Source organism: Platalea leucorodia (assembly GCF_965183815.1).
Source record: "Platalea leucorodia genome assembly, chromosome: 9".
Classification (NCBI taxonomy): Eukaryota; Metazoa; Chordata; class Aves; order Pelecaniformes; family Threskiornithidae; genus Platalea; species Platalea leucorodia.
In genome coordinates, this window is record NC_138831.1 from 30,901,893 (window position 1) to 30,927,967 (window position 26,075).

Here is a 26,075-nt window from a genome sequence, read left to right on the forward strand (position 1 = left end):
TGTGGACTCGCCTCAGTTCTTGCCCCCAGTGCTCCTGCCCGACACCACCCTTCAGCCTCCTGAAGGGACAGAGTCCTGCCATCAAACCACTCCTCAGATGGCAACTGAGTCGGGTTTCTTTTTCCCTCATGATCTAAGCGTCTACCGAGAGATGTCATCAGCTGTGGTATGGGGGATCTCTGAGGACAGGAGTGCTGATCACTCCAGGCTAAGCTGCCATCGAGGCTGACGAACCGCGTCCCTCTCCTGAGGGAAGGGAAGGAAAGCCCGCCAAAGCCCGCGCGGCTTCGCAGCCGCCCCTCAGCGCCTCACGCGCGGGCCACGCCGCGGTTCCTTTAAGGGGGAGCGGTTCGCCATCTTAGGTTCCTCCCCCCCCTCCACGTGATGCAACGGGCCGCCATCTTAGGCTCTCCGCGCCGCCGCCTCGGCTCGCCTGGGTCACGTGGGGCGGGGCCGGCGGCGGAGCGGAGGCGAGAGGAGCGGAGCGGAGCCGTGCGGCCGGAGGCTGAGGGGCGGCTGCGGCAGGCGCGATGGGGCAGTGCGGCATCACCTCCTCCAAAACCGTCCTGGTCTTCCTTAACCTTATCTTCTGGGTGAGCCCGGGAGCGGCTGGGGAGGGTGAGGGTCTCCGGGCGCGGGGCTGCCTCTCCCGCAGCCCTGCGGTGAGGGGAGGGCCGGGCAGGCCGTGGCGCGAGGCCCGGCCCTGAGGGCGCTGCGGGCCCGGCCCGGGCCGCCTCGCCACTGCCCGGTCCTCGCTCACGTACGGCAGCAGCTGGGAGCCCCCCACCCCGCGCCACCTCGCCGGATCAGTTTGTATTTAAGCGCCTTCTGTTAACAGGCGTCTGGGGCACCTTCGCGGGGACCCGTGTTTTAGCGGTGGGCGCAGCCCCTTCCTTCCCAGACCACCTCCCCCGCAGGGTTCGGAGGTGGATGAAGCTGAATCTGTTGCCTCAGTAGCCTGGCAATAAAGGTTTAAAGAGCATTAGGGATCTTTAGGTAGAGACGCTGGTGTAACTGAATACAGCTTGAGTTGTATTATTGAGGTTTTCGGGTCTCTGCCAGTTTAATTTCTGTAGAGCTCTTATGGCCATCTAGGTTTTGGCCTTTACTTTAAGAACGTCTGTCCCAAATACTTAGTGGTAGGTATGGAGCACCATGTTCTTCCTTGTATTTTTAACACAAAATTAGGAGATATATGTATAACTTAATAGTCCAAAAGTAAGTTTCATGTTTTGCTTCCTCAAGTAACCACGGTTGCATCGTAGTATTTATGCATCGCTTAAACCTGCCACAACTGCAGTCGTACTGACAGCAAGACAAAAGCTTGCCTGGGTTGGTGGAATAGTAGGTTGCTGTAAGCAGCCTTTCTCAGGATGGACATATAGGCTGTAGCTTGGCGTTATATTAACTGTAATAATTGGCCTGTCAGAACAGCATAATTCTAAAGAAATGAAATCGAGTTAAAGAATATTCTGTAGACTTTAAGAATTCATTTTCTGCATTTAGCTACTGCATTTCTCATCCTCTAATCCCAGCTCCAGGAGCAGATCTGTTGTCCCAGCTGTTCAAAGATTTCAGCTTTGAAAAAGTAATAGTGGGTAACAAGATATTAGAACATAAAAATGTAGCTATATATAGCTACCTCATTTAATATTGAAAGCCATGTGAAATCTAACAAGTGTTACAGGATAAATGTTCTTGTCTAAATTTTTACAAAGGAATGCCTCTCATGGGTGCCTAAAAATGAATTATGGTCAGGGAAAATGCATATCTGTGCAGTCTCATCAGCATTTGTATACAGCTGTCCAGAGAGATGAGCAAAAAACGTGAGGTATATTTGACTTTAAGTAGTGCATACCAGGAATCTGTAATTTTGACTGAGATGTATAGGCTCGGTTCTTTATCTTTGAAATATGAGGTAGTTACATCAAGCTTTTAGTACAGCCATTTGTTTGGAATCTGCTTTGTGCTTTGTTGGGTGTGGCTTTTTGTTACATGCATATTTGCAAATGGCATTAAAAAAACTGTGATAGCTGCTATGTCATACTTAAAAGTTTTTGACTGGGCATGTAGTTGTTGTGAGTTGCGTTCTTGAAGTAATGTTTTCTTTAGTTGCTGATATAAATGAACACAAATTCTGTATGCAATTTCTCTCCCACCCCAAAAGCTTAGTGATAGTTTTAATATATGTTTGAAAGGTATTGTTTGTTATTTGCTGCATTTAGTATTGCATGTTGAAATTTGCAATTATTTTGCTTAAACAGTAGCGGGTACAAAGTTATTTTGTGTAATGCTGAATCTAGCGCTTTAGAATTTTTGATGACCTTTTTTGAGACAAACTTGACTTAATTTAAAATGGACAGATAGTATTTAGATAGGATGTACTTCATGTCAAATTAATCACCAGTCTTGTGTTATGTAAAGCATCTCCAGCTTAAGAATTCAGCTTGTGCTGATAGCTTTTTGACAGATAGGTAACTGTGTTGCTTGTGCTGGAACAACGTTACTGCTTGTCAGCCGCGTGTAGAAGGAGGCAGGTTTTCTTAAAGTGAGAATTACAAAAATCAATGTTTTTCCTCTCTTTAGCAAGCTATAGCCTAAAAATAGGAAATCTACATACTTTCATCAAAAGTAGTACATCTTCACTTTTAAATGGCAAAAGAGAGAGAATTCCAGCTCTTGATCTAGCATGTTTCATTTGCTGACTGAGCTGACTGTTGATGTTAATGTTTGGTGCCCATCTAGTTGACAATGTAATTGCTTCTGTGCTGTAACAGAAATCTTTTGCTTGTCATTCATATGTAGTTCCAGTTTTGATAATTAGATCATCCAGATTTCCACTGAGACTTGACAATAGGTAACTGCCTATAACTGGTCAAGTAACTAGGAAACCTCCTTTAATTGCTTTTATAAATTTAATGTGTCTCTATAGGGTGTCATATATAAATCTTATGTATTATGATCATTATCATCTTCATGGTCATCTGTAGTAACGGCAAGTTGCTTCTGCATAGTTTGCTATCAGAAGTTCTGCAAGAGCAGCTGATCAAAGTGAATTATACCTTCCCCCCTGCCCATGGGTCTCATATTTGTGGGAGGATGCGAATGTTCAGAGTGTTTTGGTAAATGTCTTATGAATGCAAGATGTTGAGAAAATTATTGCTTCTGCTGCTGAAGAAAAAGCACATGTTTTTGTTTTACTCTGTAGTCTAGAATAACTTTTTTAAAAATCTCTTTCAAGCGGTCTGAAAAAGGCAGATCAGGCTTGCTGACAGGTCATAGCCATACCCACTCATTCATCATCTATGACTGCTGACTTTAATAACCCAAACTCCACTCAATTTGCCAGTGATTCTACAAGTTAATCTCCTTTTGGAAAGTCTTGTGCTACTTATTAAATTTTCTATTTGACGCTATTAAAAAATGATCTTGTTTCTGTATAGTCTTGTGAAAACTTTTTTCCCATCCTGTTAAATTCTTATATTAACTGTACATTCCTACATGTTAATAATTACTACAGTTTGGGTTTTGTTTGTTTTTTTTTTAAGAAAATGGACTGTGGAAGCTATCTTCCTCTCACAGCAGGATGGGTGCTAGTTTATCATGTAGAAAGCTGCATGGGCTTTACGCACCTTTTCAAGTTTTTGGTGTGGTACTTTGACAGTTTAGCTGAGTTGTATTTGCATCGAGTACATCTACCATAGACACACATATTGCCTTAAAAACAAAATACTGCAGGAAAACAGCATCAGGAGGAGTAGCCATCAAGAGTAGCATGACACAGATCTTGCATGAAACACTTATTTGAATTTTGGATAATTTGGCAGAGAGTGCTTAAGCTCAAAGGTACTTTACAAAGAAACACATGAATAAGAAGCATCAGCTAAAACTTGCCCTTCTTAGAAAGATCGGAGGAATACAGATCAGATTAGTATGTTTCTTAGTGTTTTGTTGTTATGAATTAGTTTTGGAGTAGACATGATAAATGGCAAAGGAAGAACAGTCCTTCAGTTGACCTTTATCTTGTCTTAAGTTAGCGCAAGATCTATTTGGTCAGCTAGTGACTTCATTTTCATTTACATGATGCTGAGTCCTTCTCTTCAAGGAAAGGTATTGCATAGGAAGTAATTGTGATGTGAAAGATAATACATCTTGGAAATAAAATAATGAAACTTCTACTACATATATTCTGGGAAGTATTTTTGGTGGAGTGGAAATCCCAACATTGATCTGTCTGAGGATTTAGGATGTGGTGTGGCTTTTTTTTTTTCAGTGGGGAAAGATTAGAATGACTGGTATGACAGGAAAATATTAAATGATAATTTTTTTAAAAAAAGTTAAAATAGTTGATAATCAGAAATATTTTTTCATATCTTGATGAAATGTTGAATATGACCAATTACAAACAAAAGATGATCATAAAGTACTTCAGAATAGCATGTTTTTCAAAAAACCCCTTTTGTTAAAATACAAGTCTGCATTGATTTGAAAGAGGAGGAAATAAATTTATCTGGAGCAAACATCTAAAGAATACTGTCAAATGTGTTTATTTTGTGAACTCTTAATTTAAGGCTTCATCTGGTGGCTTGCATAATTCAGTTGAAAGCAGTTTGAAGAAATGAGATGGAGAGAAAAATGCTAGGGAGATGCTTTCAGGCTTATGTTTAGGGTATAGGATAGATGTATAAAATACTCAGAGGCGCTTGTAGTCTTGCTTCGGAAAAGGGTGTCTGTCTATTCTATATTCCCAAAGAATATGTCTGTGTTGATAGCCTGCTCTGCTAAAACAGTACCTATTACCCTGTGCTTGCTTTGAGGTTTTTTTCTTCAACTCTGTCATGCTCCTTGAGAAAAGGAATGAACTCTGCTTCTGCAATATTTTCAACTCAGTCATTGTGAACTAACTTTTTAAGTTGCTCTTGCAATTATTTAGCTGACTTGAAATCATTAATTTTACAATTCATTTGACTACGCTATTATAAAACATTCTTTGGTATGATTGTTTAGAGAAATCTGAAGGCTTCAGTTCTGTACAGCAAGAATGCTTTCTACAATTCTGTCCTCACTTTACAACTTAGGCATGCTCACCATGGTACAGTAACCATAGTATTAGAAATCATGTAGTATTATCTTAGAGGAACTATGTGTGCTATCTTTAAAAGGAGCTGTAGCTATCAATGTGTATGTCATGTGTTTTGGGTTTCTGGTAGAAAAGAGAAAGAAAATGCAGCAACAGGAAAATTCATTGAAATTCAGCAGTAGAAAGAAAAATCAGAAAAGTAGAGCGTTCTTCCTGTCACACATAGGAGTAAGCCAAGTAATTTTTCTGTTTTACTGGGAGCTTCGGAATTGTTTCTGGTATGGACTCTAAAAGCTGGGCTAATGAAGAAACTTCTTGAGAGGTTTTTGGTGATCAGAGACTATGATTGACAGATGATCCCAAAGGCTACATATCAGGAATTACTTGACTGAAGCCTTCTTTGTCCTGAAGGACATTCACTTCTGGATGTCAAAGTTGAATGTTTTGTGCTTCTGCTGCTGTGGTAGTGAAGTGAGTGTATTTGCAGGATTGTGTAAGCGTTTGGAATCCCATGCATTAAAGAAATTTAATTTTTTATTAAAAAAATTAGGATTTAAAATTCTGGAAGTGTCATGCCCTCTCTGAGTGTGTGTTTGGGGTTTTTTCCCCCCCTCCTTACAATATTTGGACATGGTAGCAAACATTTCAGATAGCAAGCATGGGCTGGGCCCTGATTTTTGGTAAGGCTTCAGTTTGTTTTTAAGTAATATGGTAGTGTCATTTATGTTTCTTTACAGGATGAGTTTCAAGTCTTTGCCTGAGATTTTTCAGTACTTTTTGCATCTGGTCTTTTGCTTAAAAGTAGAGCCAATACCTAACAGAAGCAAAAACAACCTGCAAAGCTAAATGTGATATCTTTGAGTAGTACATGGAATTTGAAATATCACTTTACCTGGTGAAACTTTGTAGCATGGAGTAATCATCATTGTTCTTGTGCAGGGCAAGGAAGCTGGAAACAGTGGAGGACCAGGTCAAGTTACAACCTTGATGACCCTAAAAGAATGGCTATATTGTTAACATCCCTTCTAGTTTAGGGGGGGTGTACCCTCAGTCTGCTGGTGCACTGCCTCTTGCAATTGGTGATACTTAAAATATGTAATGCCAAATGCAAAAGCAGCCTAGCTCAGCCTTTTGCTTTAGCTGCAAAAGGACTTGAATTTGAGGGTTTTATGCAGAGTGTTACAGAATTGAATTTGGCTAATACAAACAAAGCAGTCTGGCTGACTTGAATTTTACATGGCTCTGTTTTATAAGCCTTTAAAATATTTCTAGCTATGTTACAAAGTTGAATGGAATTGCTAGTTTTCTTCTCCCAACGGATTCTGTAAGACAGTTATACCTCAGTGTTCCAGTTAAATTACTATTGATGAGAACAAAGTAGAAGAGTGTCAGGAAGCCATTGGGTTCTAAGTTGGATGGCCACCAATTCAAGCAAGCAGAGAAAATGTCAATTATCGGTGTGTATTTGTTTCAGACGGGAGTGGAGATACGGAGTAGCAAAGTGCTGAAAAGAATGTAAGAGAAATAAACAGCAGAGATATCCTATAGGGCCTTTGAAGTTAAAACTGAAGAACTGGATTTTGAAGGACAGAAAGCTGAAAGAAACTTAAAGAAGCGAATCAGGAAAACTCTTTCTCTATCTGACAGTAATCAGGCTATGAATATTCTAGTGTTGGAGAGAACTGAAAATGTCAGAGAAATACAGTAGAAGTCAAATAATGGGAAAGTAGTTTGAAAAAACCACTTTTTAAGATACTGTCCAAAGAAGCCCCAAAACTGGGTGGCAAACCACAATAGCAGTGTCCCTACTTACGGGCAGGAAATGTTCAGGCGTTGGTATGCATGGAGAAAAGTAACTGTTATGAAGAATGAAACTGATGTAACTGTAGACCCTCAAGAAACTCTCCTGGAGTGTATTTTAAAAAAAAAAAAAAAAGGCATGTTTGCATCGGACTAGAAAGGCAGTGAGAACAAAGATACACTGAAGTTTAACATAAGGAAAGTAATACACAGGTTGGGAAGATGATCCTAGGACAGGATCCAGGCAGAAAAGGTGAAGGACTGTTAGGGTAGAAGATGTTTTCTTACTTTTTTTTTGCTTCTTTTTATCAAAGATGATGCACATGGTCTATCTGAATATACTATAGGTGTATTTTACAGTCCCAGTCTTTAAAGATGCTTTAGTAGTGGAATGACCAATAATTGGCTTTAGGGTGGTATCTGTATTACTACCAAAATTTACCAATCAGCAATGGTAAAGTTGGCAGTAGTAGGAATTTCTAAGTAGGTATCCTTACCAAAAAGGTAAAATATTCCTTTTACCTAATTGGATGTCAAGTGTGTTTTCTTCTAACATGTAATACTTTGCTGCTACCTTCATTTTCTTGTTCACAGAGTATGTATTTTTCTGAAAACAGTGAATAAAATGCAGATTCTAAAGGGACAAATACTGTTCTTTGGCCTAGTCAATTGAAAGAGTACCAAAAAAATTTCAAAAACTCTTTTTTTGTGGGTTCTATTGTGGTCCCAAAGTGAAGAAAATTCTAATAGCAAGGTAAACAGCAAAAGTAACATGAAGGAGAAAACTTGTCCAAAGATTTTATATCTTTACAAAGCATTCATCAGATCTGTTTGGGAGCAACATTAGTGGGGTAGTATAAGGAAGCATTAGTTTGTAAATGGAGCTGCAGTGTCCGTGGTTGATAAATAAATGATCAACAGAACAAGTAGCTTAAAGATCTTATTTACCAGTCATCATCATAGCTAGGCAAAATTTTAGCTTTCAGACTGCTGTAGTGTGTGATCATTACTGAAAAGATGAAAACAGTTCTTGGTATGTGTTTGCAGCCTACTTAGAAAACAACAACAACAACAAACAAAAAACCCCACCCACAACAACAAAAACCCAAACCTGAAACTGTTTCAGGGTGTATCTAGACAGTGTGTAGCCTTGTATACCTCAGTGCATGTGAAAGGTGAAAGCTGACTTTGTGAAATAGGCATGGGCTTAAGAAGCCGTATTACACCAGCTCAAAGATGGGGAGAAAGTTTACTCGCTCGAAGAACCCAAAATTTTAAATATGCTTTCCTATAATGCTTTGAGTGATGTTTATCATTGCATGTATTGTCATTAGATCTTCCAGTTTTCCCTCTGGTTCTTTGCATCCTTGTTTGGTTTTTAATAACTCCTTAGGGGCCCATGCCAAAGCAATAATACCAAGTTTTTTCTGAACTGTAAGAGGTCTATGTATTTTTAAATTTTTACTCTGATCAAAAGAATGTCTAATTGTTCAAGCCTTTTGCAACAAACTGTCTTCATTAAGTGTACTTGTCTTGGCAGTCTTTTTAAAGGTTAATTCATCCTAAAATAAGAGTATGCCACTTCAGGTTCAGTACTACAAGTTAGATGCAAACAACTCTAAAAGGATGTGTGAATGCTGAATAACCAGTCATCTCCCTAGAGCATGCATGTGACCTGGCACAAATTCAGGAGCTGCTGCCATCTCTATTCAGAGCCTTGAGCAGATTAAGTTCGAGAATTCTTCCTTCAAGCCTTGTTTATCAAAGACTTATTTGAACTGTGCACAGTTCATATATTTGGCTTCTATATAATGATAGGAAATGCATGACTGTAAATGTGGTAGCTTTTTATTCAAATGTCTTTGACTTGAGCAAGTTTGGACTTAGTGCAGTTTTACTGTTTGGATAATAAGCACTGAGATTTGGATGATTTTGTGATTTTTTTTTTTTTTTTAAATTATCCTTGTGTCTTTACTTGTGACACAGATTTCAGTTTCTCTAGGCGATTCCGTTTTTGAGAAGCAAATTAATGTGCATGGTACTGTTCTGGGGTTTTGGTTTGATTTTTTTTTTTTTCTTTTAAAAAAGCACATGTTCAACTTTATTCTTGGGTTGCAACAGGTAATAAATGTGCATTTAACTGGTGCAGCACTAATGAATATAGATTGCATACTTTGTATAGGTAAAACTAGCTCTTTGTCCTTATCTGTTGTCACAGTATTTAAGTTTTATTTACATTAAAATATAACATGGTACTATGGAGGTGGAACAAAACCCAGTTGTGCTGAGGACCAGATGTTGAAACTCCTGAGTTGTGGTGAGGGAAGAAGGACCTCAGGCTAGTCTGGTCCCATGGACTGAACAGTTAGCAGTTAGCACAGTAAATGCACTCATCTTCTGGTTTAGTTTCATCCAAAGTGAGTCCTGTTATACACTCCTAAGACTATTCAGTGATGCAAACCAGAAGGTAATAAGTGAGAATCATCAGAAGATGAGCAAAAAGGATTGCTTCAAACGCACTTTCCTAATCCCGGCTAAAATGCTGATTTAGAGACCTCCCCCCTTCCTGGTTTAGAGCAGTCTGAAGAAAACACTAAGCATCACATGGCTGTGATGTGAAAGGAAAAGGGAAGGCATTTGGAACTTGTTTTCCTGTACACTGACTGGGTGGTGTTCCTGTTTTCATTTTTCTGTGATAGGCTGGGTATTGTACCTGTTCGAAGTAGTGTTAAAACTGTGATGCACAGGAAAGGAGCTTTAATCTCCATAGGCACCTTTGCTTTCAGGACTCTCCCCACCCCCCACCCCGAAGATTACTTTTTGAAGTGATTCTGAGCAAGAGATAGCAGTAATTTTTAAGGGTATGGTCGCTTCATCAAGTAGAGGCAATGTCTTTATCTTCAACTTCCACATTATTCTAGTGCAAGGTTTATAGACATATGAATGCACACTGCTGTTCCCAAAATGTGCAGCTTCTTCCACAGAAACACCAGTTCCACAACCTTCTTTAGAAGCAAAACCTAAGGCCAAATGCTGTCATGGCTGATTAGTCATTATAGAATCATATGTAGAAAGGATTTAGTGAAGCCTTCTGAGAAGTTTAAAGAAAAATCTGCCTTTCCAATAGTCATTACAAAATAGTAATGTTTTTTAACAAGCACAGAGTGTGGCTTTTTTTAGTTTCTGAGACAATATTTAGTCTCTATACTTTGTCAGACTCATCTGGCATAATACTGGAAGAGCAAAGTTTCTTAAAATACATATGCTTCTTGAAGTAGGGAAGGAAAGCTAATGACAGTTTTTTAAAGGTTAAACTTTTTTGTTTCAAGTATATTCTTTAAATATATCCGCTCATGCAGTTTATGAACCGGATCCTTCTTAGAAAAGAAGGAAGCCACTTTAAATTTCACACAACAGAGAAGGACAAAGGGGTTCACAAACAGTTCTGATGTCAGTTTTGTGGTATATTTTCTGTGCCCAATGCCAGCCACAGCTGTGTTTTTCATATGCCACCTTGCAATATACCATATTTCTAACAAGCATTTTAGTTCTTAGAAATGGGAGATTACATCACTGTCCTGTCATTCACACGCTTCATTGCTAGGCAACAGTTAATGTAATTCCATTGTTCAGTGACACTACTTTGAATCTTTGCTTTGTGTACAGAAATTGTATGTCTGCATTTTGCCATGTTGTACCTAACATGGCAGCATTTGTATAGTTGGATTAGCATTTCAACATCTTTTGTGCAAAGGAGCGATTTTGTAATAGCTTGTTCACTTCAGATTTTCTTGTCTGGGGAAGATATCTTGCTGTTGGTCTTTGACTGTAACTGAAATTTCAGTTTCACTACCATTGTGTCTATATAGCACCTTTTATTGGATAAATGTGAGCCTCCTGGATGCTTTTAAGATTCCTGTGGAGTACACACTTACCTTCACTGCCGAAAGAGGCAGAGAGGTGAAATATATTGCTCAAATCCATGCAGAACTAATGATACTTTTGAGCTGGGTCTTAATACCTTTTTCTTTGACATAGTGTTTCTATAACAAAGTCCTGCAGGGGATATTCCATACGTAAAATATTATTCTAGTAGTGTTTATGCAGTATTGTTTTATAGGAAATAGTTGCTGTAATATTGCAGTACTTCTAGTACATAATAGCAAAAAGTGCTGAAATACTAGGTACCAGTTGTCTTATGACTTGTCTTGTTCTGTGCCACACTGAACAGGTTGCCCATGGGAGCTGTGGAATCTCCATCCTTAGATTTTTCAAGACTTTGGACAAAGGCTTGAGCAACCTGGTCTGAATTCATTGTTGACCCTGCTTTGAGGAGGAAATTGAACTAAATGATCTCCTGAGGTCCCTCCTGGTCTGAATTATTAATTGATTCTTTGATTCTACAATAGCATGACCCAGTCTTGTAGTATTATACCTATTGGAACTAGCTATATGTGTGTCTGTTGGCCCTCATCTTTGCAGTGCAGGGATAGGAGTGGTTACAAGGCCACTGAGTGGGAAAGGAGGGCTGGAGGCAGCCTGCAGTGTTCTTCCTCAGATCAGAACTGAAGTGTGTAATATTCCAGTTGAGTGAACTCTTGTGTCCAGGGTATGGATTGGATTGTAATGGGGACACTACCCTTTACAGCAAAAGAAAAGTCCCCATATCATAGCTTAGCTGTTGCATCTTCTGAGTGGATTGTTTTAGCTTAGCTTTGTATTGGGACACCAGAAAAGTGTGTCATGAAATATTCAAATCATATTGTCCATCATTGCAAATCAATTGAATATAAATGTTTCATTTTAATATATAGCAGGACTCTTTCATTCTGCAGCAAGTGTGAAGAGGGTTATGAAAGACATTTGTAAAGCAAAAATTGATAAGGCCCTTTTATTTTGAAATAAATGTGTTAGCTGGCTCCTGAAGCAACAGCTGTCTGTCCTTCACTAGGTCTGCTCAGCTTAAAGTTAATGAAGGTATTGATGTGTTGGGATCCCTGTAACTATAAGGGAGGTAAGGTCATATCAGATTGATATAAGTGCTCTGTCTTAGTGTTTTAAATCTGTATAGTGGCACATCCATCCTACAGGTCTTATTTGCAGTAACTTTAACTGATTGTTTTGTTTGTTTGTTTAATAAAGACCATTTTGTACGATGATCCTTCCAAGAACATCTCTTTTAAAAACTGGAAAGTTTTGTAGTATGTGTCTCTAGGTATTTGGTTCTCTCTTTTAATAATTGGTGTTTTACCGTTGTTCCTACCTGCTCTGTTGGTTAGAATCAGGTTTTCCAGTGCTGTGAAAGCTTCAGAAAGGCTGTTGTTTCTAGCAGTTCATCTTTCCCTAGCAGAGGTTAAAGTACGTGATGTGTGTATCTATTCTGTTCTAACATTAAATCATAGGTAGTAATCAGCAAAATGGAAGAATAAGTAGTAGGTAAATAATGGGCAGATAAAAGAACTGCATACATGTTCTGAAAAGCTGTTGAATAGCAAATAACTTGCTGCTTGGATGGGCTGGAATCCTGTTCTCAAAAGTATAAGACAGTTTGTGAATGCTAGACTATGTAGAAAGTGTAGTTCACAGCATGGGAAGGAAGTACTTGAGAACAGGGAGCAAGATTTTGGTATTCATACCATGGTTACCCTCATTTCTTGACTACATGCCTCAGAAGACTTCCATAGTGTAGTCAAAACTTAATCTGCCTAGATTAAATGTAGTTTGAAAGCTACTGGCTAGCCTCCATTTGACATGTTCCTAATAAACATATGCTGTAACCTAGCAAAGATCTCTAAATTTAAAAAAAAAAAAAAAAAAAAAAAACTAATTTCTGAGGAAGATTACTGTATGGTGTTCGATAAAATAATTGTTGCAGAGTAGCCTTGCTGGAGGGTTTGGCGTTCAAAGAAACTTAACGTGTTGTTGTGTCTATTGTAGGCAGCAGCAGGCATACTGTGCTACGTGGGAGCCTATGTGTTCATCACATATGATGACTATGATCACTTCTTTGAAGATGTCTACACACTAATTCCAGCAGTTATTATCATAGCTGTGGGAACACTTCTTTTTATTATTGGACTTATTGGGTGCTGTGCCACAATTCGAGAAAGTCGCTGTGGGCTTGCTACGGTAAGTTGCAGAGTTTCTATGTGATAGTGTTTGCCTGTTGTATATTTGGCTGCCTTCCCTTTTAATAGACTTCGAAAATATTTTGAAGTTTATTCTAATCTTATTTTATAGCCTTAAATGTTTTCCCCTTATATTTTGTTATGAACATCTTATCTCATTAAAAAAATGTAGAAATATATGATTAAGTCATAACAGTTTTTAAATCTCCCTTTTATCTGTTCTGGTTGAAAAGCTGAAATTGGAGAGGGTGAAAGGTGATCCAGGAGCCTTCTGGTTTTAAATATCTTGCATCGAGGTTAACTGAGGGTTATTGTGATGCCTAAATACTTTTCTTTATGGCTTAATTTGGACACTTTGTTTGCAGTATTTCATGCCATGTGTTTCCAAGCATTTTAACTATAGTTTTAGCTTGAGAATTAGGTAGGAGAGAGGCCAGTATTTAAACTGTCCCTTTTTGTTTGTTTGTTTTGTTGGATGCTGTGTGGACTTCTTCAACAGTTTATTTTAAAACTGCTCTTAAATATACCAAGACAAATGCATAGCTTGCTGTCTCTGTCAGTTGTTACAGGGCTTAATCCAAAGAAACATTCCCTTAGTCCATCTACCACTCTTAGTAACAGCCTGGGTAGCTTCTTTAATGTGACATTCCTATTTATCTCCCAGAAGGAAGATTGAAAGAAACACTTGATCCAGTATGGTGTTTTCACTCCTAATGATCAGCACTTGCCTGAATGGGCAGCTTCTTATTACTTGGTGAAGCTACAAACACTAAAGTTTCTTGAACACAGTTAATTCTGAGCTCATTTGGCCAACTTAGTTGCCTGCTTTAAGTTACCTGTTAAAACCTTACCTGAAAAATTACTTTGAATAGCAAAATCTATATGGAGACTTTCAGAAGGTAAAATGGGTAAAACTATTTGCATGAACACTCTTGATTGTATTTTACAGTTTGTGATCATCCTGCTCTTGGTTTTTATCACTGAAGTTGTGGTGGTGGTTCTTGGATACATTTACAGAGCAAAGGTAATAACTTCTCAATTTCAGTATGTGTTTTGTTGTCAACTGTGACCAAAATACAGAGGTGTAGTCTTCACTGTATTTGATTCTGTGGAACTATTAATGGGTATTTGTTAAGGGAATAAAACTAAACCTCTAAGTGGGTTAATTTGAGATATCAATATCTTAAAATTTAGAACATTAATATTCTTCAAAGTAAAGTAGAAAGTTTTCTCGTAGGCAAAACACTCACTGGAATATATCGTTAACAGCTGAACAGTATAGGGGACTCATGGTAATTGGTACCTTTCAATTTTCCAGATGGTCTTCTAATTTATTTATGCTTTGACTTTGTGAATGATTTAGGTTACACAGTATTGGAACATAGGGCATATTGGTTTGATATGCAATAATTTAAATGTTGTCTTCTGTTTTGGTATACAAACTAACACTGCATGATAATAAAATCAAATAGATAGACAGTATACATTAACACATTCAAGCTTTATACAGGTTGTTGACAAGGGTTATAGCTAAAGAAATTATGACTTCTCCCACTGTTTGTTTAATGGAAGTTAAGAAACAGGACCAGAAAAATGACATTAATTGTGTTTCTACCAGCATAGTATGTGGCAGAAATATATCGCATCGTATTAAGAGATACCACAGTGTAGCTTGAAGTAAAGAAATTTCCAACTTGCACAGTTTTACTGCCATTTGTTATGTCTACACCTAAATTTTGCCTAAAATTAGCAGGAAAGCCATTTGTACTTATGACGTGTAGTATGATCGCATTGTAGGACACTCCAGTGACATCTTAATAGCAAGCTGAACTACAACACAATTTACCTTTCTTTGGCCTTCTGTGTTTATATAAGCAACATAGGTCTTGCTAGTTCAGTATTCTGTCCTTCCTGCTTTCTCCCCTGCTGTCCTGGAAGAAACGGTGAGGCAACGACCAAGTAAAATCTAGAGTTTTTCCTTGGTTTGCAAAGGAGGGCTGCCTTGAGTAAGCAGCTAACGAGAGGACCTTGAACTAGACATTATAAATCTGGCTTAATAACAGTTAGAGCATTTCTGTTGAAGCAACCTATTCTATCAGCGATGCTTAAATGCAGGATATATTGTTCTCATGGTCTACATCTGATTTCTGGTATCTTGGCAGTGCACTGAGAAGATCATTTGGGACTCGGAAGCTTGTAGTGGAAGTAGTCCTTAGAAGCAACTGAGGAAAGCAGTACAATTCCTGGAGAATGGGAAACGTGTTGCATTGTTACATGTTAACTTGGATGGTTGCCTTCTGCTCCAATACTTGCAGAGGTGTAGTGTATTACAGTATAGTTATTCAGGAATTACCATGGATCTGATCTGGACTAAGCTGTGGTCATCTTATTCTCTTCTGTGTTCCAGTCTTAAAGTGGCTTGCTCTCTTCCAGTTAACAGCATTCAGAGCAGATAAGGCAGATGCATAGATCCTTCTTCCTTAGCCCATCTGAAATTACACACTTTAAACACTCAAATTGGATTGGTCCCAGCTGCATGTTCCTGTTGCCTCTCATTTTTGTCTTGCTACCATACAGTTTCACAGCTGCAGGTAATGCAGGGTCAGAGCTTGGGGGAAGAGGTAAGGTAGTCTTTTTTTGGTGGCAGCATGGTCTTACATTAAACCATTTGTGGGAGTCAGTATTTGAAAACTAAATCTTAAATCCTTTGAAAGGACAGACAGGTTTTGTTAGTAAAAATGGCAGTTTTCTACTACCCTGCAGCACTTAGCATATTAAACTATTGTTTTCAAGTACAACAGGAGTGTCGGAAATAACTTAGATTTATTACTAGTGGATTGGGAGGTGAAATGTGCTTAGATTTCTGATTATTTTTGCCAGGATAAATAAGGCAGCTCTGTGCTTTGCTAATTTTGTTCTGTTGTTTCTGACATGGCACGTATAGATTGTGGGTTGTTTTGGTTTTGTTTTGGTTTGGGTTTTTTTTTTTTTTTTGAAAAGGCACCCAAATCATATTAGAATTACTTTAGTGTTAACTGTACAAACTTCCAAACAAAACTTTACAAACAAAAGGAAAGACTGAAGTCATGGCCCTTGTTCAGCAAAACTGTTGGTACTAAGTGAGAATCAGTATAATGTCTCAAGAAAGTGGCATTGTGCCCTTTTATGTTAAGATACAATGACTGATTGCCAAAGTGCCTCTGTAAACCTGCACGTGTTGATCCAATTTAGACTCCTTCAGAGCAACGTGAAGCGTGCCTAGGTCATATTGTGATACTGGCCTGCTGCAGAATCTGCTAGCATTGGTCCTTATCAGTAAAAGCAAGGTTTTTTGTAAATGACAGTAGGGATTGAACAGGCTGTTGGTTGGTTGAGGACTTACTGGCTTTTTTCCCCTGGGTAGAGTAGTTCACTCTCTTAATTTTTCATAAAACCTGCCAGTTAGCTAGAGCTATTGACTTCTGTTTGCATTGTGTGTAATTTGCATGGCTTTCAGGCATAATGTTGCCCTAATTGAACCATAAGCCAAATGATATACAAGCAAGCACCGAAATAAATGATTTTAAAACCTATATGACAAATGGAACAGCTGTTTTGTTGTATGAATCAGAGTTGTAAATCACATTAAATCATCAAACAATTGATTTTAAGCTAGTCTGAAACAAGTTGCCTGTGCAGGCTGAATTGACTTTTATTCGTATGTATCTTGATACAGATTTACTTGTAGAGATAACCAGCATTCTTGGGTGGGGGAGAATGAAGCTTCTGCTATTGCTGCAGAAAATTCTTCCGTTAAAGCATTTAAGGGAATGATGTGTTGGCAAGACCTTCCTACTGTAACTTGCAAATCTAAAGAATATGCATGCTTAGTTATTGCTCAGCCCTAGATTACATTCCTTGCACATAATTCCTGTTGAATGTGATAGAAAAAAAATCAATTCAGAGCTAATCTTACTATTGTACAAATGTTTAGCTACACCAAACTTTCTGTGCATTTAAGTAACAGTTTACAGTGAAACATATTACTTAAAAGGTTCTAGTAAGATTTCCTCCAAAATGGGCATTATAAGATGCTTTTGGGGGGGACAAGTAATGATTCTTGGGTGGCATCCATTTCTAACAAATGTACTTGACAGGCTCTCTAGCAGCTTGACTCATCTGCAGTAGCTTTAGGAGCTATTCCAGTAACTGTTGCTATGTACAATGTACTGCCATCAGTGTTTCTCAGGAAGTGTGGGGGGACTGGGACTGAACAGAGAGCATGGTCACTGTAGGGTGGAATAGTCAGCCAAAAGATCTCATATCTGAGAATTTACCTGTGCTTCAATCAGAGTGGGAAGAGCAGGTGGTACGACTTACTCATATCCTTGTGGTCCCAAAGGGAACCAGTTAGTCCAGTTGATTATGCTGGTTTTGGTTTGGAACTTTGAAGGAGGAGTAGGAAGTGGAAAGGTGATTGCGTGCTCTTATGGAGAGCCCTTAACTTCATGGAATGTCTGCAGCAGTGTCATAATAAAAGCAATTTCCATTCTGAGATATATTGCAAAGCTACTTTGTCTGCAGTCTCATGGAAGATAGATGCTTGGGTTTTTTTCTTGTCCATTAGCTGCAAGATAGGAACATCTTTGCAAGAGTCAAGTTAGAATTTTAAGAAGCTGTACCACCAAAGTTTGCTGATTTCAGATGATAAGGAGTTACCTTGGTTTCCTGAATTGCTGTAATTAGAAATAATTTTACCTAGACCTGTACTACTTCTGTTGGTGTGCTAATGCAGGTGCTTTCCTAATAATTCACAGGTGGAGGATGAAGTTGATCACAGCATTCGGAAAGTATATAATGGATACAATGGGACAAATCCTGATGCAGCCAGTCGTGCTATTGACTATGTACAGAGGCAGGTGAGACAGCGAGACACATGGGAATTCTTCAGTCCTTAAAACACAGATGCTGTGGTGCTGTGCTACCAATATAGCATATCTTCCTCTGTTCTGACAAATCTGGGAAACAGCTGATTGGTCAATAAATAGTTTAACTCAGTTAAAATTAGGATTATGACATTGTTGATAGGGAGATGCATTTTGTGTAACTGGCTATCTATGAATCAGTGTTTGGATTCAAATATTTAGTACATATGTACATTTCTGCAATGGAACATAATCTTAGTATGCTTGTGTTCTTGGTATTGCAGTTAGAATTGCTGTCTCATCCCACTTCTTGACTGATGAATACATTGGCTTTTTATCTCTATGATTTTTCAGTTGCGCTGCTGTGGGATCCATAACTATTCAGACTGGGAGTATACTGTCTGGTTCAAACAAACTAAAAATAACAGTGTGCCGCTTAGCTGTTGCAAAGCAGCCCTCAGCAATTGTACTGGCAGTTTGACCCGCCCAATGGACCTTTATTCTGAGGTAAGACAGCTGAAGTATGAACTTATGTAGCCACATGTTTTGCTGACAGTCATTTAATTTTCTCTTTAGTGGGAGTGTGAAGTCTTGGTTGTATTTGCTTTAATAGGAAATAAACGTGGTTTCGGGGGGGGGGGGGGGGGGGAAGGGGGCACACTCTCTCTCTCTCTCCTTTTTTTCATCTGTGATATACTAAGTAATGACTTTTCTTAGTGTTTGAATTATCTTTCTGCCCCGTTTGCTTTTGGGGTTTTTTGGTGTGTGTGTGTCTAAATGTGTTTGCCAGATGGTTATATAAGAAGTCTACTTGTTTCAGGGGTGTGAGGCTCTGGTTGTAAAGAAGCTTCAAGAGATCATGATGTATGTCATCTGGGCAGCACTAGCGTTTGCTGCTATTCAGGTAAGAGAATATTCTTTAGCTGTAAACTTTCTCAAATGAAATTCTAAACCGCTGTCCAGGTTATTACAGGTATGCGCAGGATGATGACAGCTTTAGTCCCTACTTGCTTTGAGGATAAATGAACATCAGTCAAAAGGATCTAGACACACTAACGCCGAACTTCTTAACCATGCATGGTCTAAAAACTACTTCTATGTGGATGTATATTCTATTAGATTTGAAGATAGCTGAACAGTCAGTGTTACATGCGGTAATCTACTAGAATGTAAATGGTAAATTATTTCTTGAAAACTATTTATCAAAGTGTTAAATATCATGAATATGCCCTGATGGCATTTAACACTTGAAGAATTTGCATAGTATTTAATTTCCAACTTTAAAACAGATAGTTTGTACTTCATGCCATTTTAGAGGTACATCAGCTTAACTGCTTCATGGCATACAAATAACATCAGGACCTCCCAGGAGATACACCAGGGTTTTTGATAGCATGCTCTGCTTTTGTTCAACTGAGCTTTGCATTGTTTCTTGGAGATTTCTTGGTTTCTGAACTTAAGCAAAAAAAGGGGTTCTAAACTGGAGACCCTGCCTACTTAAAATTGAGCACAGGCTGTCTCCCACATGAACCTTAATTGTTACAGTTACCCTGGCCATAAAAAAGTAACTGAGGAAATAGACTAATGTGTATCTCAGTATTTATTTAGATTTTTTTTAAAAAAGGCTGGGTCTGTCTTCCAAACTTATCTGTAAAATTGGAATTTTGAACGCTCATCAATTTGGCAGGCTTAGTACATTAATCACATTATTTTCAGGCTGTGCCAATGTTATGACCTCTGATAAATGTAGTACATATGCTGAATCCCAAGAGACCTGAAAACTAATTTCAAAGTTACTTTTGTGCCCTTAATAGCATTTGAATTCAGAAAAACATGGTACCTGTTGAGTCAGGCAGTTTAGGCACTTTTGTTCTCAAAAGCAGCCTTTGAACTGGATGGTATGTTTGAAGGTAAATAATAATTGGCAAACAGTCTTGTGAAAGTATGGTTAAATTTCTGTTTCAGTGGTACAAGGATATACTCGTAGGTAACACTGTGTACAGTAATATTGTTGTACTGTCCAGAACCAGATTACTTCAGCTATGGACCTTTAAATTTGGTGAGATCTCCTTCAGAAAACTGAGCACAGGGTATTTTTTTAACTGCCATTCTTAAAACTTTAACTGTTAAAGCAATATTTAGTCTGGTTGAACACTGAAATATATATATTTAATGTAAATCAATGTATTTACCACAACCATGGTTACTGTGGCAGATTTTTTATGTGGGAAAAAATGTATGTCATGAGGCCGGTTGAGCTGAATCCCAAGAGGAGGCATTATTCCTAGTTTTGGAGTTTGCAGGTTGATTAACACGTCCATCCCAAAATGCAGCACAGTTAAAATCCTGTCTGGGATTGGACCAGAATTTCTGACACATGCTTGCAATGGAAATGTGGCTGCTTGCATCTTTCTGTTATTCCTGGCTCATCACTTCTAGGCAAGCATGTTAGTTGTATCCCTTTTGCAGTGGGTCCTCTTTGATTTGTCTCCACATGTCAGTAATCAAGCTATTGGCAGAAAGTACATATTGTCTAAATAGTTTGTCAATAAAATAAGAGCATCAGAAAAATTTCTTTGCTAGTGCTGCAGTATAGCGTTTTGAAATCTTTTTGCTTAACGTTAAAACAAGCTATGTGATACCTGTTTAGAAAACAAATAGAATAAGCATAAATATAGAATAGAGGCTGGGAATACCCTTGAAATTTCTGTCTAGTAATATTCACTGAGTGGTAATCACATTTAAGTCTATCAGAGGTCATATTCTTGTATCTTTGCTCCACAGTTTGAATGGTTGTAAAGTCACATTTTAAAATGACATTAGTTTCAGTCAATACTAAACAGTATTCAAATGGTTCTACTATTTATCTCCTGAAACTTAACATAAGTTGTGACATCCTCTTATTTGTATTACAGAATTTAAGTATGTGCTTAGCCTGATTCTCAGCAAAATAGTGTGTGGGCTAATTGAAATGGAGATAAGAATGTAAACTTCGGCAAATGGCCTGTAACTTAGGTCATGTGCTGTAAACTTAGAGGAGTAATTATGTCTTTCCTACCTTTTGGTGAATTTTACTACCTTTCCTGTGCTTATTGCATAGGGTCCACTCTGAACTGATTGTTATTTCATATGTTATGCAATAAGGCTGTCCAAAGTTCACTACTAGTAGCTTACAGTCAACAAATTTAGCCTTCAGTACTTCTTTTAAAATGAAAAGACTGAGAAGAGAATTTTTGCAAGGCTTGGAATTTGTGGGAAACAGTCTTTTCTGCATAGAAGTAATTTTTGGTGTGTTCGTGTTTCAGTTACCATGGGGATCTTCCAGTGTGCAATAATTCCCTGGTCTCAACCACAGTGACAGCCCAGAACTATTAATAAATAGGAGGCAAACTGAAGGGAGCAAAGACATTACAGTGCAGTAGATGTGCTGCTTGTATAGCTGCAGAGTTAATTCTTAAAGATAGCTTTTGTAGTTAGTGATTGTTTACAAGATCCTGAGCTTGGCATGTGTATATACAGCCAGTGAACTTGCTTTTTTTGATATCAAAAAAGCAAATTGGTTTGATGAAAGATTGGATATAGTTACTGCTAGCAGGCAAATTTAAAAAAAAATAATAAAAAACCCCAAACTAAACAAACCTTCTGACTGTGGGAGATGTCTAAACTTTTCTGAAAGTTGAAGAGGTGAATGCATGGATCCTTCCTCAACACAGACTTCTAAATTTTTTTTTTTTTCACAGTATTAAGTAGCAACTAAAGATAAACATTATGAAATGCCTTAGAAAAGGTTTTAGAGGTGCTATACCAATATGCTCACTGGCCTCCTAAAGGATTTAAATGGTAACTCAAAAGTTGATTACATGAGGTTTTATTATAGTACCTGATTGTTTCAGATTTTACACAACTGTGTATAAATTGTATGTCTTGAGTGAGTCATTGAACAGGATTATCTTTGTGTGAGTAACTGTAAATGTGATAGAACTACTTTTTATTTATTTGACGTACATGGCTAGAATGAATTATAGCAAAAGACTAAAGGAGGTGTTTCTCTGCAGCACACTCTTCATTTTATCCTTGTTTTGAACAGGGGAAAAAGGATCAAGTTTTTGTACTTGCAGGCTATGAGCCTTCTTCAGAGTTCTGTAGCCATTGGCAACTACCATAAACTCTCTATTTTATGAGTCCAACTTAAGGGGTTTTGTTTTTTTTTTTAAATTGTGGATATTACCTCCTCACTTAAAAGGACCGTGTCCATGAAGAGTCATTCTCTCATGTAACTCTGTGGTTTTTGGTGGTTTTTTTTGTGTTCTGGGTTTTTTTTGTTGTTTTTTTGTTTTTTTTTGTTTTTTTTTTTACTCTGACATGAATTTAACAACCTGAGCAACCTGATCTAGTTGAAGATGTCCCTGATGATTGCAGGATGGTTGGACTAGATGACCTTTAAAGGTTCCTTCCAACCCAAACCATTCTATGATAACATATATTTGGGAGTTAGTCTGTGAACTGGAACCACCCAAGTACTGATGGAAAATGAAGAAAGGTGGTGTTTTTACCAACAGGCTGAAGTGCCATACTCTAGATTACTCTCCATATGCTTTCTTGAACCTGAGCTGGTTTCTGTTATAGATCCAAAGCAGACAATGCACTCCAGACAAAGAATATTATTAATCTTTACAGCTTGTTCCTTTCCAGGAAATTAAAAGCTCGTACTAGAATTTCATCATGCCTCTTTATAATCACTGCTTATTTAGACTTAGGTTTTTATTTAGACTTAGGATTTTTAAAACATTCTCTCTTCAGTCTTTCAGCAGACTTAAGTACTGTTACATGTACCATCATTTAGTTTTAGAACTTCTTACATATGTGATGTTTGCATCAGGCTTTATTAAAAAAAGTGAGTAATTCTTTTGTCCCAGTGCTGTGTTTTCACCGTGTTTTTGCTGTATCAGTGAAGAAGCTTTATACTTGGTTGTCTGCTCACCCATTTCATTCTTGTTTGCTTTCTGTTCAAGGGTTTTTTAGGGTGGGTTTTTTCTGGGTTTTTTAGGAACTTATTTACCTTCTGGGTGATGCTTTATAATCCAGAGCTATGACAGGAGCCTCTTGAAATATTTGCATCAGTGAGTAAACTTCGATGCGTATGACCAAATCAATACAATCTCTTACTTTACTAGAAGCTGTTGCAAATTACTGTAGACAACACAACACTATACCTGATTTTTTTTTTAGTAGGTGCAGTCTTATTCTACCTTCAGTAAACATGCAACTTCTGTAAAATATTATGTCCTACATCCCTGATTACATTCATGTGATTTAAGTCTTGTAAATGTATATGGGGTGATCATACACTAAATTCCTGGCAAAGTTGTCAGCACAGTCATTGTACTGTGAATTTTAACAGCAGGAAAATGTCTAAAAGTGAATAATTCACATTGGAGTTAAGCTTTCTAATGTGACATGTTAACAGAGACCAAGCATTTGAAAGATATTTCAGCGGTGAAGTAAGTTCATAAAAACTCTACAGTTTTGCTCTTTCTCATCATAGCAATTAGAGGCTAATGAATTTGAACTTCACTGTGATTTTTCATACCAGATACAGTACCTAAAAATCTGTACCTTTCATAAAAAAAACTAGTAATTTCTTCCATCTCAATTACTGAGGCAGAATACAAGTGGCTGACCAAAAAAACTTTTGTTAAAGATGTCCAGGATAGCCTTGCAAGAAAATAATGCTGGAGTTTGTGGCTCTTGCTTTTTGCAGCAGGAAATGAAGCTTTTTCAAGAACAATGCATTTGTTGCCATTTGCCTTATGGACAGTCTTGTGAAGCATGCTGACAATTTCTGTGCTGAGGTTAAATCTCTTGAAGTTCCTTCTTTGCACTTAGCTTGTTTTCTTTTTTTTTTTTTCTCCATAGCTTCTGGGCATGTTGTGTGCCTGTATAGTACTATGTAGGAGGAGTCGGGATCCTGCCTACGAACTTCTCATCACTGGCGGAACCTATGCCTAGAAGAGAATGCAAACATGCGGTTCAATCTTATCTCACTTATGTGGAAGGTGAATGGGCCAGGTCTACTGCGATAGCTTTCTTGCCCTAAGCTTAGTCAAAGCACACCTTTCACAGATGAGAACAGCTGTACTGTACACTGGTGACGGGCAAAACAACTCAGCTTTACACACACCCATATAATTACCTGTGACTTTCACTGTTCTAGCCAGCTATTCATGTATCTAAATGTTTTAGTATACTAGTAAACTTTCTAATTTCAGAACCATTTGCAAGTTAAGTGTAATTTGGTTGATATGAAAGTCAAAGGATGTGTGCCTACTTTGGTAGATTACCTCTAAGCATTAACTGGCTCATTCTTGCATATAGAGAGAGGATTTCCTAAACCTTCACTACATGGAACTTTTTTGGCCAAAGTTGTACAAAGGAAGCCAGCTGTTATTTAATTTGAGGGGAAAAAAATATTTTAATCTTGCCCCTCACCAGTGTCACTTTTTAAAAAACACTTAAGTCCAGTACACTTTATATATAAAATTGTAAAATAAAAAAAAAGACTAACCAAAATTTTAGGATCATGTGACTGCAGTTTTGACCTTCAGAGATCAAATCTTTCAAGCATTAGTGGTTTAAAATACAAGCTGGCTTTTCAGGAGTATAATGTATGCACTACTGTTCTATAATGAAATATTTCATTTTTCTATGAAGAGCGGATTTATGTGTTGAGTGAACTGTTAGACTGTAGATCTTAAATTGGTTTGGAAACAATGTAGCCATGTAGAGTAGCAGAGTAGTATGTGAAAGTGATCTCAACTGTAAATAGTAAACCTGATTAAATAAATCTCTGTATATCCTCCCTATAAACATGTCTTGTTTTCTGTTTAAGATTCCAGTGTATTTGTTCAAATGGAGTCCTGGTGTGCTAGAAGCATAAGCTTTAGTACGAAAGCACCAGTTTTAAGTGGCTTCACTTAAATAGATCTGTATTTGGTGGAAGCTTGGTTTGGTGGAAGCTCGATTGTATGGTATTTGTTCTTTTTATTTGAAATTGTACTAGAGAAACACAGCACAACAAACTTGGTTGAACTTGGTGGAAAGTTCACATCTTGTGAATACAATTAAGAAAGAATCTGTTGCCTCTCAGCAGGGGGGTATGAATAGCTATACTATAACTGCTGTATGTTAATTATGCATTAATGTGTCTTATTCAGATGCTTAGTCATTGCTCTGCTTTCCATGGCTTCAGTTGCTTCGTTCTTCTCAGAAGCCAGGAATGTTCAGATTTTCTACCAGTTGCTTATGTGCTTTATCATGTAAAGTAGACATGCTCAGCCAAACGGACATCAATATAATGTTCTCAAACACACAAAGAAACATCACTCAAGGAAAAGATAATTCTAGTATGCGTAGTCTGTTGTTAAGGCCAATATATCTTGTGGAGGATTTATGTTTCTTAGAGTTGCTACACTGCTGTAGAAGTATGCTTTTGGAATTCTATATTAACTTCTAAAGGTGGGTTTCAGATGATATGTCCTTAGGGCTTAGATTTTCATTCTTAGTACAGTATGTGGCTTAATAACCTGAAAGGCCTCCTGGGACTCTGGCACTGAATTTCCCGGATGTGGTAGCAAGCCTGCTAACAGAATCTACTATCAGAAGCATTGACGAATTTAAGGATTATCTGCCTCATGTTGTATTGCATATTGTAGATATGCTTGGTAGGATCCCAGACTAATAAGACCGAGACGAGCCTGGCTTGTAAGAATCAGATTGGGGAGGTTTTAAAACAGACTTCTGTGTTGCACAAAACAAAGCCAAGGATGCTTCAAAAAGTAGTCAGCTCTTACTAGCAACAAGGCAGAAATAAGCTCTGCAGTTAAGAGTCTGAACATACCTCTTTGAAGTGAGGATAGTTATGGAAAGATTACAGTGCATGCACTTGTTAATCTTGCTGGAAGACATGGATTTGGAGTAGAGATGACTTGGTGGTATAGCACCAAGTACTTGCTTGTAGATCAGGGAAGTCTCTGCTTGCTTTAGAAAATGCAGAGAATTCATGCTGGAACGTGGGAACTTTTTCTGAATCTACTCAATAAATACTTTACAGCTCTCTTTGGCATAAACCACAATCTAAACAAAGCCCAACCAAACTTTTAACTG

General features: G+C 38.0%; 1 protein-coding gene across 1 annotated transcript; it reads left to right on the forward strand.

Annotated features, from left to right (window-relative positions):
* Positions 1-437: 437 nt before the first annotated feature.
* On the forward strand, positions 438-26,075 carry TSPAN3 (tetraspanin 3). The gene is made up of 7 exons (XM_082321843.1): positions 438-593; positions 12,818-13,009; positions 13,958-14,032; positions 17,805-17,906; positions 18,267-18,419; positions 18,733-18,816; positions 23,829-26,075. The coding sequence occupies exons 1-7, from the start codon at positions 531-533 to the stop codon at positions 23,919-23,921; spliced, it is 762 nt and encodes a 253-aa protein (XP_082177969.1). The 5' UTR covers positions 438-530; the 3' UTR covers positions 23,922-26,075.

What these genes read in the sequence shown, in the direction of transcription:
- TSPAN3 (XM_082321843.1), top strand. Translation starts at nt 531, where the DNA reads ATGGGGCAGTGCGGCATCACCTCCTCCAAAACCGTCCTGGTCTTCCTT. An exon ending in TCCTTAACCTTATCTTCTGG is followed by an intron (nt 594 to 12,817) that starts GTGAGCCCGGGA and finishes TGTCTATTGTAG; the next exon opens with GCAGCAGCAGGCATACTGTG. An exon ending in GATACATTTACAGAGCAAAG is followed by an intron (nt 14,033 to 17,804) that starts GTAATAACTTCT and finishes AATAATTCACAG; the next exon opens with GTGGAGGATGAAGTTGATCA.